The sequence below is a fragment of the Helianthus annuus genome, chromosome 16 (assembly GCF_002127325.2).
Source record: "Helianthus annuus cultivar XRQ/B chromosome 16, HanXRQr2.0-SUNRISE, whole genome shotgun sequence".
Taxonomy (NCBI): domain Eukaryota; kingdom Viridiplantae; phylum Streptophyta; class Magnoliopsida; order Asterales; family Asteraceae; genus Helianthus; species Helianthus annuus.
Genome location: NC_035448.2, coordinates 37377687 through 37394062, shown reverse-complemented (window position 1 = coordinate 37394062; position 16376 = coordinate 37377687). Strand labels below are relative to the sequence as shown.

The 16376-nt window shown below is 37.8% G+C and overlaps 2 protein-coding genes across 4 annotated transcripts; one reads left to right on the top strand and one right to left on the bottom strand.

Annotated features, from left to right (window-relative positions):
* The first annotated feature begins 10109 nt into the window (after positions 1–10109).
* Positions 10110–12892, top strand: LOC110908864 (thioredoxin-like 4, chloroplastic). 2 transcript variants are annotated; one of them, XM_022153860.2, is made up of 4 exons: positions 10110–10266; positions 11541–12136; positions 12425–12478; positions 12578–12892. In XM_022153860.2, the coding sequence occupies exons 2-4, from the start codon at positions 11648–11650 to the stop codon at positions 12701–12703; spliced, it is 669 nt and encodes a 222-aa protein (XP_022009552.1). In that variant the 5' UTR covers positions 10110–10266; positions 11541–11647; the 3' UTR covers positions 12704–12892. The 2 variants fall into 2 exon arrangements, with proteins under 2 accessions (XP_022009552.1, XP_022009553.1); XM_022153861.2 differs by having other exon boundaries at positions 10115–10266; positions 11587–12136.
* Positions 12893–12999: 107 nt separating this feature from the next.
* LOC110908865 (cold-regulated protein 27) lies at positions 13000–15350 on the bottom strand. 2 transcript variants are annotated; one of them, XM_022153862.2, is made up of 4 exons: positions 15170–15350; positions 13857–14021; positions 13478–13735; positions 13000–13394 (listed from the first exon to the last, which is right to left on the bottom strand). In XM_022153862.2, the coding sequence occupies exons 1-4, from the start codon at positions 15254–15256 to the stop codon at positions 13326–13328; spliced, it is 579 nt and encodes a 192-aa protein (XP_022009554.1). In that variant the 5' UTR covers positions 15257–15350; the 3' UTR covers positions 13000–13325. The 2 variants fall into 2 exon arrangements, with proteins under 2 accessions (XP_022009554.1, XP_022009555.1); XM_022153863.2 differs by having other exon boundaries at positions 15173–15350.
* Positions 15351–16376: the final 1026 nt, after the last annotated feature.

Genomic DNA, 16376 nt, shown 5'->3' with positions numbered 1-16376 from the left:
TCCATGGTGCATTGATGCACCGACCGAAGTCGAGTGTTCAATGCAACTGCTAGTGGCCCTGTCACGATGTTGTTGAATCGGTCTAGCTGGTTCACCATGGTTAACAGGTCCGTGCATGCTCGCCTAGGGTACTCCTCGGGTCTTGTTTGAAGTATTTCATATCTTGCCCTAGCATCGAGTTCGCTTGCATTGAACCTTGTGAACTTTGCCATCTGAAAGAATACACCAACAGTTGGTACGAAACAAAGAAATTCTTAAAGAAACTGCAAACAGTAGGCTGGACACGGCCCCGTGTTCAGCGGGCACGGCCCCGTGTCCAGGCGTCTGTAACCCAAAAACTTCATTTTTCGTCCCGGTTCCAAAAACCTGAAAATTTTTAGCCAAGTAGTTGCGGTTTCCCCCGAAAATGAAACCCTAAGTGTCGTTTTTTCCAAAACAAACCGTTTACCCTTCCAATTTCATCTTTTTCGGTTCAAAAACAAGGGTTTGAGGTTTTAGTCAGAAATCGGACGAATCTATCAACAATACATGTATATTTACTCCCTACTACACTAGTCTAAACTACTACTAACAGATTGCATCAAAAATTTGAAGTTCGATCCGGATGAACTTGAAGAACCCTAGATTTTTCCCCAAATTTTTGATGTTTAACTACATGCAAGTAACTAATCTAACTACTGATGATGATAGAATCATACCTCGATGTTGTTAAACGTGGGAGTGACGTCGAAAATCTGCGGAAAATCGCCTGGAACCAGAGCGTTTTCGGCAAAACGGGGCGTGTGGAATGAGGTAACTGTTATGAAAAGAGGGTTTTATCCCGACAGTTGCCTCGACACGGCCCCGTGTCTAGCGGACACGGCCTCGTGCCGAGCAAAAATTAAATATATATATATATATATATATATATATATATATATATTTTGTGCTCGTGTGCATGCCCCTTTTTCCGAAATTGGTTAGAAGACTTACCGGTTTTTTTTTTGATGTACACTCGCTTGTTTGTAACATGTCGAGTATGATGTCGATGCTTTTCATTCGTTAACCATTTGAAGCGAGATCTCTTCTTCTTCATCCTCAATGGATCCTCGGTAGGGTTTTAGCCGTTGGCCATTGACTTTAAATGGTATCCCATTTCGAGTTTTAATTTCTACTGCACCGTGAGGAAAAACGTGGGTGACGGAAAAAGGTCCTGACCACCTAGATTTTAGTTTTCCAGGAAATAATCGAAGTCGTGAATTAAACAATAGAACTTGATCTCCTACCCGAAATTCATTAGACTTAATGTATTTATCATGTAAATTTTTCATTCTTTCTTTATAAATTTTGGAGTTAGAATATGCATAGTTCCTTAATTCGTCTAACTCATTCATTTGACAAAATCGATTTTTACCGGCAGTTTCTAAGTCTAAGTTTACATTTTTTATTGCCCAATAGGCTCTGTGAGTTATTTCTACTGGCAAGTGACAGCTTTTTCCATAGACGAGCTTATATGGGGTTGTGCCTATAGTGGTTTTATAGGCAGTTCGAAAGGCCCATAAAGCATCGTCTAATTTGTCGGCCCATTCCTTTTTATTTAGTCCTACGGTTTTTTCAAGTATTCGTTTTAAACATCGGTTAGTCACTTCGGCTTGCCCATTTGTTTGAGGGTGATACGCCATTGAGACCCGGTGATAGACCCCATACCTTGTCAATATTTTTTCGAGTTGATGATTGCAAAAATGGGTACCTCTATCACTGATCAAAGCTTTTGGTGTCCCAAAGCGAGAAAATAATTTTTTCAGAAATTTTACCACTACTCTTCCATCATTTGTTGGAAGAGCTTCGGCCTCCGCCCATTTAGACAAATAATCGACTGCCACAAGTATATATTTGTTTCCTTTTGACGGTGGGAAAGGTCCCATAAAATCGAGTCCCCACACATCAAAAATTTCACAAACGAGAATGCCGTTTTGAGGCATTTCGTTTTTGGAAGAAATATTACCTGATCTTTGGCAAGCATCACATGTCTTTACAAGGTTTTGCGCATCCTTGTAAATGATTGGCCAATAAAATCCTGAATCAAATACCTTTCGTGCGGTATTAGCGGCACCATGATGCCCTCCGTATGGACCTTCATGACAGTGATGGAGAATTCTTCGTGCTTCATTACCATGGACGCACCTTCGGATGAGCTGGTCGGCACACATTTTGAAAAGATAAGGGTCTTCCCAAAAGTAATGCTTTACATCAGCAAAGAATTTCTTTCTTTGGTGATGCGGCCATCCTTTGGTGACTATACCGCTAGCTAGATAATTAGCATAGTCGGCATACCATGGTTCTTGTCTACTCTCCATCATCTCCAAGGACTTTGTGGGAAATTTTTCGTTGATTTGCTCATCCCTGGTCGCTTCCAAAGCTGGGTCTTCTAGGCGTGAAAGATGATCTGCAGCGGTGTTTTCTGCTCCTCTTTTGTCCTTGATTTCGATGTCGAATTCTTGGAGGAGTAGAATCCATCTGATCAAACGGGGTTTTGCGTCTTGTTTCTTGAAGAGGTACCTGATAGCTGCATGGTCTGTATAGACTATAGTTTTAGAAAGAACAAGGTAAGAACGGAATTTATCAAAAGCAAATACCACGGCTAGTAATTCTTTTTCTGTAGTTGTGTAATTTTCTTGTGCATCGTTAAGCGTTTTACTAGCATAATAAATTGGGTGGAAATGCTTTTCTTTTCTTTGTCCCAAGACTGCTCCAGCGACAAAGTCACTTGCATCACACATGATTTCGAAAGGGAATTTCCAATCAGGCGCTATCATGATAGGTGCATTGACTAGCATTTCCTTGAGGGTTAGAAATGCTTGATTGCATTCCTTGTCAAAGATGAAAGGTGCATCTTTTTCAAGTAATTTCGTTAGAGGTCTTGAAATTTTTGAAAAGTCCTTGATAAACCTTCTATAAAATCCGGTATGCCCTAAGAAACTTCTGATTGCTCTCACGGAGGATGGTGGAGGTAATCGAGAAATAGTTTCTATTTTTGCTCGATCGACTTCCATTCCTTCGCTTGAGATTTTGTGACCGAGTACTATTCCCTCCGTTACCATGGAATGGCATTTTTCCCAGTTAAGGGCGAGGTTAGTTTCCTCACATCGGGATAGCATTCGTTCAAGATTATCGAGGCATTGGTCATATGAGTCTCCAAAGATAGAAAAGTCATCCATGAAGACTTCCATTGTCTTTTCTATCATATCATGGAAAATGGCTACCATACAACGTTGGAATGTTGCAGGTGCATTACATAGACCGAATGGCATGCGTCGATAGGCGAAAGTTCCGTAGGGGCATGTGAAAGTTGTTTTCTCTTGGTCTTCTGGTGCTATCGGTATTTGAAAGTAACCTGAAAAACCATCTAAGAAACAATAAAATTTATGACCGGATAGTCGTTCTAACATTTGATCAATGAAGGGCAAAGGAAAGTGGTCTTTCCTTGTTGCTTCATTTAATCGTCTATAGTCTATACAAACTCTCCATCCTGTGACGGTCCTTGTTGGTATTAGTTCATTTTTCTCATTAGTTATTACCGTCATACCTCCTTTCTTTGGGACTACTTGGACGGGACTCACCCACGGACTATCGGAGATAGGATAGATTAGTCCAGCGTCAAGTAGCTTGATGACTTCATTTTTAACCACTTCTTGTACATTGGGATTTACTCTTCGTTGTGGTTGAATTACTGTTTTGTAGTCATCATTCATTAAAATTTTGTGCGTGCACATGGAAGGACTTATTCCTTTAATATCTACAAGCTTCCAAGCGATTGCGTTTTTGTGTTTTTTAAGAAGACTAACTAATTTCTCTTTTTCTATGTTACTTAATTTAGAAGAAATAATTACAGGTAAACTACCATCTTTGTCTAGAAAAGCATATTCCAAACCTTTAGGAAGTTCTTTGAGCTCAATGGGTGGGTCTTTAGAAGACACCTTATTTTGTGGCTCATCTAGATCAAGAACCTTAAAGGTTTGTTCTATGGCGATTTCTTCTTCAACAAAGTGGTCTTCTTCTTTAGTTGTATCGGGTGGTTCAGCTTCATCTTCAATTAGGGGGTCATTATTGCCAAAAGGATATTTCATTGAACGCTCAAGATCTATGCTCCTTTTGAATGCCCCTAACTGAAGAGGTAGATTGTTGAATTTCCGGTTTTTCAAAGCTTTATGAGTTTGTACAAAAGGTTTTCCCAAGACTAAAGGAGCGTTATCGAGGATGACAAAGTCGGTTGGGATTACCATTTGATTTGTTTGAACCAAAACATCTTCAACTACACCGATTGATTTTAGCACTTTCCGATCAGATAGAAAAATGGGTATTTGAAGTGGAGCAAAATCACTAATACTTAATTTTTCAAAAATGTAGTTAGGCATTATGTTAACACAAAGATCTTTATCAATGGTGATATTACTAATAAATGAATTTTGAAAGAAACATGGAACCGGTGTAATGTTAATTTCAAAAGGATCTTCTTTTATTAGCGAGGTTTGATCATTAGTTAACTTAACACTTACCATTTCTTTGATTTTAGCACTAGTGTTTAACTCTTTTAAAAACTTGGCATGAGGGGTTACTAAACAATGATTTTCGAAAGTAGGTGACAAGAGGTTAATTTCTTCAAAATTAGACTCTTCTTGAATTTTAACATTATCGGACTCACCTTTTTCGTTGTTTAACTCATGTGTCGGTTTTTCACTTTCTTGTTCTTCCATTTTTACATTTTCAACTATCTCTACGTTATTATTACAATTTAATTCTTCTCTTGCGCGGGACTCCTCTTCCCTTGCGCGAGATTCTTTTATGCAACGTTCGATAGTTTTAATGTGTTCTAATATCCTATTGGTCACTTCGGTGAGAGAAAAAGAATTGGGATCCTCGAAGCTTGAATCCGGTTGTTTGATCCTTGGCTCCTCATAGTACTCATATGAAGTAGATGGTTCACACCATTGTTCTTCATTGTAAGTATATGATGGATAAGGGTCGAAACTTTGTTCTTCATAGTACCCATATGAGGTGGGTTGTTCACGCCATGGTTCCTCATAATAAGAGTATGAAGGTGGTGGCTCATATCTTGAGTCTTCAAAGTATGAGTATGAAGGCTCATACCTTGGCTCATCAAAATATGAGTATGAGGGAGAAGGTTCATACCTTTGGTCTTCATATGGTGTGTATGAAGTTGATGGCTCGTACCTGGGCTCCTCATAATGGTTGTATGAATTGGATGGTTGATATGAGTTATTATATTGAACTGAGCGTGTGTTACGACAATTAGTGCAATAATTACCCCTATAATCATCCTCATCATAGGTGTAGTTGTAACCCCCTGAGTATTGATCCATAAGAATCACTCAGCAGACCACAACCGAGTCTCGGGACCAGAAAACAAAAACAAAGACGGAAACAGAAGCTGGACACGGCCCCGTGTCTGGTGAACACGGCCCCGTGGTCAGGATCTGTATCTGGGCGTTTTAATTAAAGTTACTGGTCACTTTGGACACGGGGGCGTGTTCAGTGAGCACGGCCCCGTGTTCAGACTCTGTATCTGGGTATCTACCTAAAAATATGCAGCACGGGGGCGTGTTCAGTGAGCACGGCCCCGTGTTCAGGCTACTGTAAATTCAAACTAAACTAAAATGCAGAAAAATGTGTGCGCGTTTTAAAAAGGTTTTGAAAAACTGATTAGGCCGTTGATTTTAAGCTTTCTTAAAATCCTTGTGTCCCCGGCAACGGCGCCAAAAACTTGATGCGTGTCAGTGTGTGTATAATTTTAGATATATATTTAAGCCCTTTTTACACTTTTAGCCAAGTTTTAAATTTATAAAACACGATATTCACTAACACTAAACACACATATGGGCAAGGGCACCCATCGTGGACGTAGTATAGTGTTGGTAAGATACCGAGGTCGTCCAAGGACACAAGAGCTTTTAGTACCGGTTTATCCTCAACGTCTAATCAAATCAAAAAGTTAGAAAAGATTTTTAAACTAAGAAAATAAAAACTAACTAAATGCTGAAAAATAAAAATAAAATAAAAACAAATAGACAAGATGAATCACTTGGATCCGACTCGTGTATTAGTATAACCTTTGATTATTTTTGCACTTTTGCACTTGTTTAAGAGATTATCTTAGTTATTGTAGTAGGCCCCTCTTTTGAAGGCGACGTTACCCTCAACCCAGTAGTTTGAGTCAGCAAGGATACAATCCAAAAGGGTTGGATTATTGGAAGATAATGAATTAAGTTATTAATGCAAATTGTGGTAGGCCCCGCTTTTGGCGGTGACGTTACCCTCGGCTAAGTAGTCTGAGTCAGCAGGGATACAGTCCTAAATAGCCGGGTTATAGTATTAATAGTAGTTAACTTATGAGGGGGTCAAAGAGTTTGGATCCCCGCCATCCAATACCTATGGATATTGAAGGAGATCCTACTAAAATTGATCCAGGTCCCTTGCAGGACCTCTAAACGCTGAACAAGGGCAAGACCCTTACCAAACCGTTCCTTTAACCCCCGACCAGGTAGCCAACATACCTCCATATAGACCGTGGAGATATGAATGGTGAAAATCTTTTATTTTATATAGACAGTAAAATAATGCCAAGACACCACGAACAAACGATAAGGAAAGATCACCTTCAACATAAGCAACTAGTTATTAAAGTCATTAATACAAAACCAAATAAAAAGTGCAAAAGATTAAAAATAAAAAGTATTATACTAAATACTTGTCTTCACCAAGTGATGTAAGAGACTTAGGCAAACATGGCCTTTGATTGTCAAGAACTCTTACGATCAATCTTGGATCCCGAGACGACTCACACACTCTACGATGGACAATGGATGATGGTGGTGGATGATGGTGTTATGGTGGTGGTGGGTGGTGGATGAAGTGTGAGAGAGGTGGTGTGCCAAGGGATGAGTTGAAATGAAACCAAGCACTCCTATTTATAGGCTGAACAGAAGGCTGGGCACGGCCCCGTGTCCGCTGGACACGCCCCCGTGCCCGTCTGACACTCTCTCTCTCTTCATTAATTGTAATTCGCAATTACAATTAATGCGCCTGCTGTACTTTCGCCACGCCCCCGTGCTCACTGGACACGGCCCCGTGGTGGGCAATAGAAGCTTCTATAGGTTTGTCTTTTCTGCTGCTTCTTGGGCACGGCCCCGTGCTGGCTGAGCACGGGGCGTGTTCAGTCTTCTGTTTTCTCTTCTCTGCTTGGGAGGATGCCGTTGAGGGTTCGGGCAATCCACTTTTGTTCCTTTTCTTGTATTTATGTTAGAATTAGCTGTCTTTTTGCTTCTTTTGTGAATTTGAGCTCATTTCATCCTGAAAATACAAAAGGAAGACAAAAACACTCTTTTTCCAACATTAGTACTCAAAAAGGGTTAGTTTTATGCCTTATTTGATGTAATTTATATGTTGCATTTTACACACATCAATAGGTTACTAGGAGCTAGCACGTGACTATTATTAAATGGTTATGAACACGAACGTGGTCAAGCGACTAAATCGGACTTAGTTGTTATTGTTATTCAAAAGGGTTGATCTAGTGTTTTTAGCTAACAATTCACATTCGCATACACGCACAACAAGCAAAAAGCTCACACTCAAACACTCTTAGCGATTTTACTTTGTATCACACTCAACCAACATCCGAAGTTGTACTCATATTCATTGTTTAATATAGTTGGTAGTTAATAGTTTTCACCACCCGAGGTTTTTGTGCCGGCGATCTACTAATGATCAAGGGCTTTTCCTTGTATAAATCATCGTGCATTAGCTATATGTTTAACGTATTATTTGTTTCATTCAATCAAGGACTCTATCTCACAAACAAATTTGGTTACATTATCCTTAAACATATTTTTTGACCAAAATAGAAGGCTTAATTATTTAAATAATATGCTAAAATAATAAACCCTAATGGACTATCGCACATAAACAAACACATTACCGAATGTTCAAGAACATAAATGAGCGAACACAACATATGTTCATGTTTGTTCATTTAACTAAACAAACAAAATTTCCTGTTCGTGTACGTTCTTTATTAAATGAACGAACACAAACGAACTTCTTTCCAAATAGTTCACGAATTGTTTGCTGAAAGTTCGGTTCGTTTGCAGCCCCAAACTACACCAAATAAACAAGTAACAGGTTGTGTCACGTGTAACAATTCTTTGAGTCCATTTATTTTTTATAGTTTCTCTTGTTTTACTCATTCGTATTTTATATCTTATTTCTGTGAATATGTTTCATCTCAAAATGTCATTTTATATTTCTAAATCTTTGTTACTAAATGTTTAACATTTACATTATTCACTTAGTTAATACACGAGTTTTTAACATAGTATTTAACGTAAGCGAAATTGGTCTGTAATAATCCCTAGTAGACGTCATTGGCCATTGGCAGTCACACTTTTTAATATTCCCCCTGCCAGTCCAACCTTACACCTATTTTTCCTCCACCGGTCCCCCGCTAAAAAAACTTAATGGAGTTACTTTTTTTTCCAAATTACAAACAAATCTTTTAGGGCTTTTGATCATAACGATGATACGAGTCGATTGATGTAAAACTTATATACGTTCTTAACTAGGGATTTTTCTTATTAGTACATGGGTTGTTACACGCCATGAGTGTACTAATAAGCTTCACCTCATTTGGTTATCAAGAACTCACACAAGATCAAAGACCAAAACAATCACAAGCTCATTACGAAAGAAGAAGAGTAGAAGGAATTATCAAAGGCACAACACATTTCTTTGCCAAAATTTAAACATTTAATTCATACCAAACTTCATCTTCAACCCAAGCAACACAAAGGGTTTAGCCAATATTGGCCATAACTTGTCCACAAATAATGATCATAGAGTGGATCATGATAGATCAAGTATGGTAAGATCAAACAACTTGAAGAGGGGTTGTTGATTACAAGTTCTCTTTCTTTCTCTCTCAAACTAAGCTATTACAAGTGTTTTTTTAGAGTGGCCCTAAACTCTTTTATGGCCTCCCAAGATCAGAGAGTAAGTGTGTGAAACGTGAAGAGGAATGGGTGAAATGGGATGGTGAATATGGGCAGCCAAGGCCCTCTATTTGTAGGCTGGAAGAGGCTAGGTGAGCAAGGGCGTGCCTAGGGGGCATGGTCATGCTTGGTGCTGATCCTCGACATTGCTTGTCCTTTTCTTGAGCGATCCGTTGCAATTTCATTATAGGTACAGGCGTGCATGGATAGGCATGGCCATGCTTGGACATGTGTCCTGACAAGGCTTAAACAAGTAACATTCTGGTCGGTTCTCGAAGCTTCCAACATTTGTCTCTTCTGGAGCACGGGTGTGCATGGTAGGCACGACCGTGCCTGCCTCCTGGTGGACTTCTGTTGACCATTTCCTGGGTTGACTTGGTGACTTTGTGCTTCTTGGTGTTGTGCACGGCTGTGCCTATAGCCTGGCATGACTATGCTTATCTGGCAACTTGCTGATTTCCTTAGAATCTTATATTTTTACTTTGTTTATGCTCGTTTTTCACTTCTTTTCATCACGAGACCTTGGAAACCTGCATTTGTCAAATTGGAACGATTATGTTGTATTTGTAATTAAAAAGTCATTGAAGTACTTAGATTTAGGAGAGATGATTATGCACTAAAAATATGTATAATTGACGGCACATCAAACACATTTGAAATCTTCCGCAATAAACGACGACGAGGATGATAATTAAAATATGTAAAAAAAATTAATTTTATATTTTTAGTAGAATTGTTATTGTCTTCATTGGTTTAATTAATATAAATAATTTTTGTTTAATTTAATTGATTTGTTTTCAACCCCTTCCACTCATGATTTTTGAGGCTTGAAGAATAAAACTCCCCATCTGCTAACGTGCCAGACACGTGTCACACCTTTTCAACACCGAATAGTGTTATGTGATGCCTAGTTAAGGGTAACTTCTACAATTGGAAAGGCTAATCTAAAACTTACCATCTACATTTCATAAAAACCGACATAAAAAGGAAGTTAGAAAACTATAGTGTTCAGAATAAAAACTTCAAAACTTTAGTGGGCTAGTTTCCAAACATAACAAAACAATATTCAAAATTATGATTTTTCAACTGTGGAATATTGGAGCGAGTGGCTGATATGAGCTGCAGAAGTGTGCGGTGATGAATGTAACTGACTTTTGCTCTCATTTTATCGTCAACAACAACTGCTCCGCCGTCGCCACCGCTTCCCTCCGCCGCCTAACAGGTACTATTTCCACTCTCACATCGCCGGAATCTTCAGTTACCTACTTTCATGTTTCAATAATCAAAGTATAGCTTCTATATTGCTGTTTAAGATAAGATAGTGAGTATGTGCATGAGGCTCTATTTGTTTTCGCCAGGCTAGAGCTCAACTTGTTTAACTTTAAGAGAGATCGAGCTTGGCTAGTTAAGAGTTTTATTTCTAAAGCTCAAGCTTCTAAAGCTCGAGCTCGGTTCCTATGAAGTTTGTCAGGCTCGGGCTTTGCTTGTTTATAATAATTTTTTTATTTACATATATATATATATATATATTTATATATTTATGAGTTAACTTCCGTTTTGCTTCATGTGGTTTGGTCACTTTAACGGTTTGTCCCAATCATTAAAAAACGGCCATTTTCCTCCTTGATGTTTCGATCTTGTCGCCAGTTTGCTCCCCGGATCTAATTCCATCCATATTGTATGTTAACTGAAAGGGTATTTTTGAAATTTCAAGTTAACATACAAGATCCAAGTACCATTATGTTATACTTGAAATTGCCAAAATACCCTTCCAGTTAACACATACAATATGGATGGAGTTAGAGCCGGGGAGCAAACTGGCGACAAGATCGAAACATTAAGGAGGAAAATGGCCGTTTTTAAATGATTGGGGCGAAACCGTTAAAGTGACCAAACCACAGGGAGCAAAACGGAAGTTAACTCAATATTTATAATTATAATTTTTATATAAAATTTGATATATATATTATTTAATTATTTTCATCATAATTTTCTTTATAATAAAAGTTATTATATAAATTTATATTTAGGATATCACATAAAAATTATATAAAAGAAAACCTCGTTGAGACTCGCGAGCCGGCTCAAGCTCAATATGTGAAGCTTGAGCTCATGCTTGTTTATTAAATAAGCCTCGATAAAAGCTTGAGCTTGTCTTGATTCGAGTTTTTCATGAGCCGATATTGAGTAACTCATAGGTGATTCGAGTTTTTCATGAGCCGATATTGAGTAACTCATGGGTGGCTCCGCTTGTTTACAACACTATTAAATAAGTAATAGAGGTTAGTTTCAAGTTCTTAACATTTAAACCGCAAAACCGAACCTTAAAAAAAATCTCAAACGAGCCGAATTCGGTTCTAGACACTTCTGAAGGTTTTAACGGTTTATAAACACCCATAATTGGCATAATCTGTTTCATTTACCCCTAGAGATTTACCTATTCATGACAATGAATTGATCAAAAGAATTCATACTTTTATTTTTTACTTGTTACAGTTGATGTTTCAAAAATAAGTTGTGCATTATCCTTGGTTTTTGCAAGATACAAGGGGTGAAGAACATCTGCCACCTCTCTTCTCTGGGTTTTTAGCACAGTAAATCCAATGTCTTGGTCCATACAAACTTCATTGCAGAAGCATAGAACCATGATTCACCAAACCCTGATAAGTTTTCCTAAAGTTAACATTCAGAACACGCAAACCGAGTTTAAAAACCCGTCAACTTTTCCGGATAAATGTTCCATGAGAGCATGCCGCTTGAAGGAACAAACTCGGTGTGATAACAGAGGCGCGGTTTCACACTATCGTAGGCTGCAGATCCACTCTCAGCGAGTCGAGTGTGTGGCGAACGGGGACCCACAAGAGTTGTTAGATGAAGATGAGGAGCTCTGCCCCGTCGAATGTGTCAGAGAAATCAAGAAGGATGAGGAACTACTCACAGTTCTAGAGAAAGCGAAAAAGGCTAATACATTGGTTGTGGTCGACTTCTATCGCACTTCATGTGGTAGTTGCAAGTATATTGAACAGGGTTTCGCAAAATTGTGCAAAGGGTCAGGTGATGAGGAGGCTGCAGTTATCTTCTTAAAGCATAATGTGAGTTTTGCTCATCTCTATTACTGTTTTGCTTAAACAATGTCCGCGGGTGTTTTATATCTTTATGATCATGTCAGAACTATTTCCCGCATATAGCCATGAGATATGCCAAGTTTTAGTTGCGTATCTACTTTTATTCGCGTATATGCCTGATAATAACACAAAATGATTCTACAAATGCATACTATGCTGATAAGATTCGAATATCTACCTTCTTGTACTCGAGTGTCCTTAAAGTAACTATTTTATCTACTCGTGTAACTCATGGTTTTGTGATACATTCTGCAGGTGATTGATGAATATGATGAGCAATCGGATATAGCAGAACGACTTCGAATTAAGGTGCTATATATTTAACATGTTCAAAATTCCTTCCTCCAAAGTCCAAATATTATTTTTCTCGGTTATTCTGTAATCTGAGTTTATTTTCAATTATAACAGACGGTTCCTCTCTTTCATTTCTATAAAAATGGGATCCTATTGGAAGCTTTTCCTACCAGAGATAAGGAACGGATTAAAGCGGCTATAGAAAAATATACAGCCCCTGCACCGGCTCCTGCTGCTTAATAAAACAAGACGATCCGGTAATGTGCCTAAATTTTGCCACCTGCAGATCATAGTTTAGATACAACTTGCATGGTGTTATATGTAATTCAATCCATGCTAATGTTTTTAATTTTGTAGGCTACAAAATAAAGAATGAAAAATTAATCATTATGTATAAATGAATAAAACTATATATTTGTTACAAGAAAAGTCAAATATCCATTTATTATTTGACTTCATTGACCCGCTGAGTGACTGAGTCGAGTTGTGGGGTCAACATGACAGTAAGAGTCGTGGATGAACCAACAACAAGAATAGATACCCATGCTACTGATCGATCACATGATGGAAACGAATATGCACGATTACAGCGAAGTAAAAAATATAACAAAAATGAACAAACCAATTGATGATCAACCTAACTATCTTGATTTTCCAACTCGGAGTCAAACGTCCTTGACTCTCGTTATCATCTAATCTACATACTTGGGAGTTGCACCATGCATTACCAAGTCTTACGAGCGTAACATGGGTTAAAAACTTATAAGCGGTCACCTAGAAGTGGCTACAACACCTCTCGTTTTGTGTACTTTTATTACCACCAATAGCGATTATGCGAAGAAGCTGATTTGAGATTCGAGCCTTACTTTTTCGGTGAAACATAACTGTCGGGGACTTCAGTTGTTGCGGCAGAAGTACGTTGAGGAACAACCTGGTGATAAAATAACTTCGAGTAAAAACATGGAACGTGACTTTAAAAACCAACTTCGTTGATACAGAAACTGCTCAAATTACCTGATCATTACTTGCGTGATCGTACTTAGAAACTCTCGCTCTTTTCCTGCTGCATGATGTGTCTTCAACAAAATTTTGATCCGTCACCTCTGCAACGATAGCATGTTGATCCAACTTAGACTCGGTTACAGGATATTGCAGTGCAGTTAAAGATAGCCTTTTGCAGGACCCCTTTTTGAAATGCTGGATCCAATAACCCTGAAACTTTTCTCTGTTGAAACTTTTCTTTGACCAACAACCGCGGCGAAGAACCTTACACTGGAATGAATATTTATCATAAGGTGGGAACAAATAAACTAGTTTTTGATGAGGTATATAAAATTATAAATATAAATAGGATAAGGGAGTAAATAATGTAGAAATGAGTCAGATTTTAAACCTGGCCAGATGAGATACAAGCGTCTGAGCGGTTGGTAATTTGTGTTTGACGACTTAGCATATCCAAAGAGTTGTATAACTGGTCAACGAATGATGCTTCTATCGACTTTAGATATAAATTATGTTTCTCATTGGTCCATTTCGATGATGCATTTTCATGCGAGTCCTGATACAATAAGTTTTAGTGAGCATCTCATGTGATAAAAATAGTAGAGCATAAAGAATTGGGCACACATATTCGTCAGCCGAATAAAAGCGTCACTCGTAATCACATGAACAAGATACTTCTGAAAGGAGGATTAGTCATCGATCTTGTTGATTCTTTAAGTTACACTATGAATTTAAATATGATCTCGATAACAGTCGAGCACAAACACCATCTCTTAATTCATGTAAACAACAACAAGATAGATGACTAATCCTCCTTTCAGAAGTATACAAAAACAAACATTTAACGCTAAACAAGCACTAAGCTATTAGTTATCCAGCAAAAAACTCAATAGTTAGCTTGTTTTGAACCAACTATCACCAACTTCTCCCAAATCAACACAAAACACTCCACCTAACCAAAACTTCACATTTCCAGTAACCAAAAAGTTCCGTTATGGATTAAAACCGAACCGAACTTTGCACACTCCTACGCATACCTAACATAACAATGGAAAATCACCAGATGATTGCAAATTCATTACAAACGATGAATTCTTAATTTGCTAAACATAACACACAGACACAAAAATATTAAGGCAGCAAGTTTTAACCGCTTAACACAAATCATCATCATACTCAGTAAATCCCACCAATAGCAAAACTAAGGTAGGGTCTGATGAGTACCTCTACCCGTTAAGAATAGAGGCTGCTTCTAGTGAGACCCGGCTCGATAGTAGTTTTGCATCAAGCCTTGGATATAAGGTACATAACACTCAGCAATTAAGACAAAGACCGATTAGTGCATGTACTCCCTTGTCTTTCGGCTATCAACGTCACCACATGATGCATAATTAACCATCCCCTCTTTTAACGTTATTTTCACAAAATTAGTAAAATAACGTTAAAAGTTGTGCAGTTTCACTTTTGTCCCCGAGCGCCCATACATATATATATATATATTATATGCGCATACCGCCGGCCATCAGGGCGACTTAACGCAAATATAAACTATAAATGACAATTCAAATCAACCGAGCGAAGAATAGCCTTCATTCAGATCAGAAAACACAAAAACAAACAGATCTTAAAATTATAAATCCAAATCAAACGTCATTCAAAACATATATAATCAAAGAAAAAGCAATACTCCACAAAATCACTCACTACCGCATCGTCGCCGGTCATCTCAGATGCCGCAGAACTCGCCTGAACCACCGTCTCCGTCGCCGGAGAAAAAACTTTATCTTCCATATAATAAAATAATAATATCTGTTAGAGAGATTTTTTTTAAAAAAAAATGTGAGAGAAAACTGTAGATTTGGATATTTTCTGGTTGAGGAAATGAATTATGGAAAAAAGGGCGTTCAAAAGGCAGAAGAATTAAAAAGGAAGTGCCAGCTGGCATATGCTTTTACACGTGGTATGAGATAAGGATGGAACCACGTCATATTAGGTCCACGTTGGAGGTCAGATATTTTTTTGGTTGTTGATATTTGTGTGAACCAGATATTTTTGTGATTGCCTATCGAAATATCGCCTGGACCGGCTGGCCGGATCAACTCACGCTTTACACGTGGCACGTCTTGTATGGTTCTTTCTTAGGCATTTTGTGATTTTATGATTTTTATTTTTCTATTCTTCAGTCAAATATATAGAATTAAAAAGTATAGTGTTTGATTTTAATGGAATGGATTATGAATAGAATTGGAATTGGAATTGAAATTGGAATTGGAATGTTAACTTCATTACTTATATTGTTCGTTTAAAAAAATGAATTGAATTGAATTTAAATGGTCGGTTGACATCTTTTTTTTCTGAATACAAGTTAGTTATGTTATTTTATATATTTTACATATCAGTTCTATTGATGTTATACAAACTAAACACATTATGGATTTGAAAGAAATCTTTTTAATAACAATCTCAATTTTATTTCTAACTAGAATTACGACCCGCCGCAATGCGGCGGGGATTCTTTAGTTATAACTAAGTCGATTTAGGACGCGCGCATTATGTTGAACCTGTCAAACGGGAAAAAATAGACGATGTAAAAACGTTCACCCACACACGCACGTTGCGTCGTGTTAACTCACAACGTTTAGAACGAAACGCGAAAAATGCTAAACCATAGACGCACGTTGCGATGTTTTAAGTCACAAAATTCAGAACGAAGCATCAAGCGAAAAATTTGCGGAAAATGAAAACTATAAAGGACCAAAGTTGACAGTAAAAAAGTTGTGAGGATAGATTGCAAAAGATAAAAAGTTTTGTGTTAAAAGTAAAAAAAATAAAAAACAAATAGTTTTGGGTTAAAAGTAATTTATGAAATACTTTTGGGTGAAAAGTAAAAAAAATCATTTTTTTTTTTGAA

Bases quoted from the DNA above. Each gene is read 5' to 3' on its own strand.
- LOC110908864 (XM_022153860.2), top strand. From the start codon at position 11,648: ATGTCTTGGTCCATACAAACTTCATTGCAGAAGCATAGAACCATGATT. The intron at 12,137-12,424 runs GTGAGTTTTGCT...TACATTCTGCAG, and splicing joins TTATCTTCTTAAAGCATAAT to GTGATTGATGAATATGATGA. The intron at 12,479-12,577 runs GTGCTATATATT...CAATTATAACAG, and splicing joins CAGAACGACTTCGAATTAAG to ACGGTTCCTCTCTTTCATTT.
- LOC110908865 (XM_022153862.2), bottom strand. From the start codon at position 15,256: ATGGAAGATAAAGTTTTTTCTCCGGCGACGGAGACGGTGGTTCAGGCG. The intron at 14,022-15,169 runs GTGAGTGATTTT...TTATTGTATCAG, and splicing joins TGACCGGCGACGATGCGGTA to GACTCGCATGAAAATGCATC. The intron at 13,736-13,856 runs GTTTAAAATCTG...TATTCATTCCAG, and splicing joins CTTGTATCTCATCTGGCCAG to TGTAAGGTTCTTCGCCGCGG.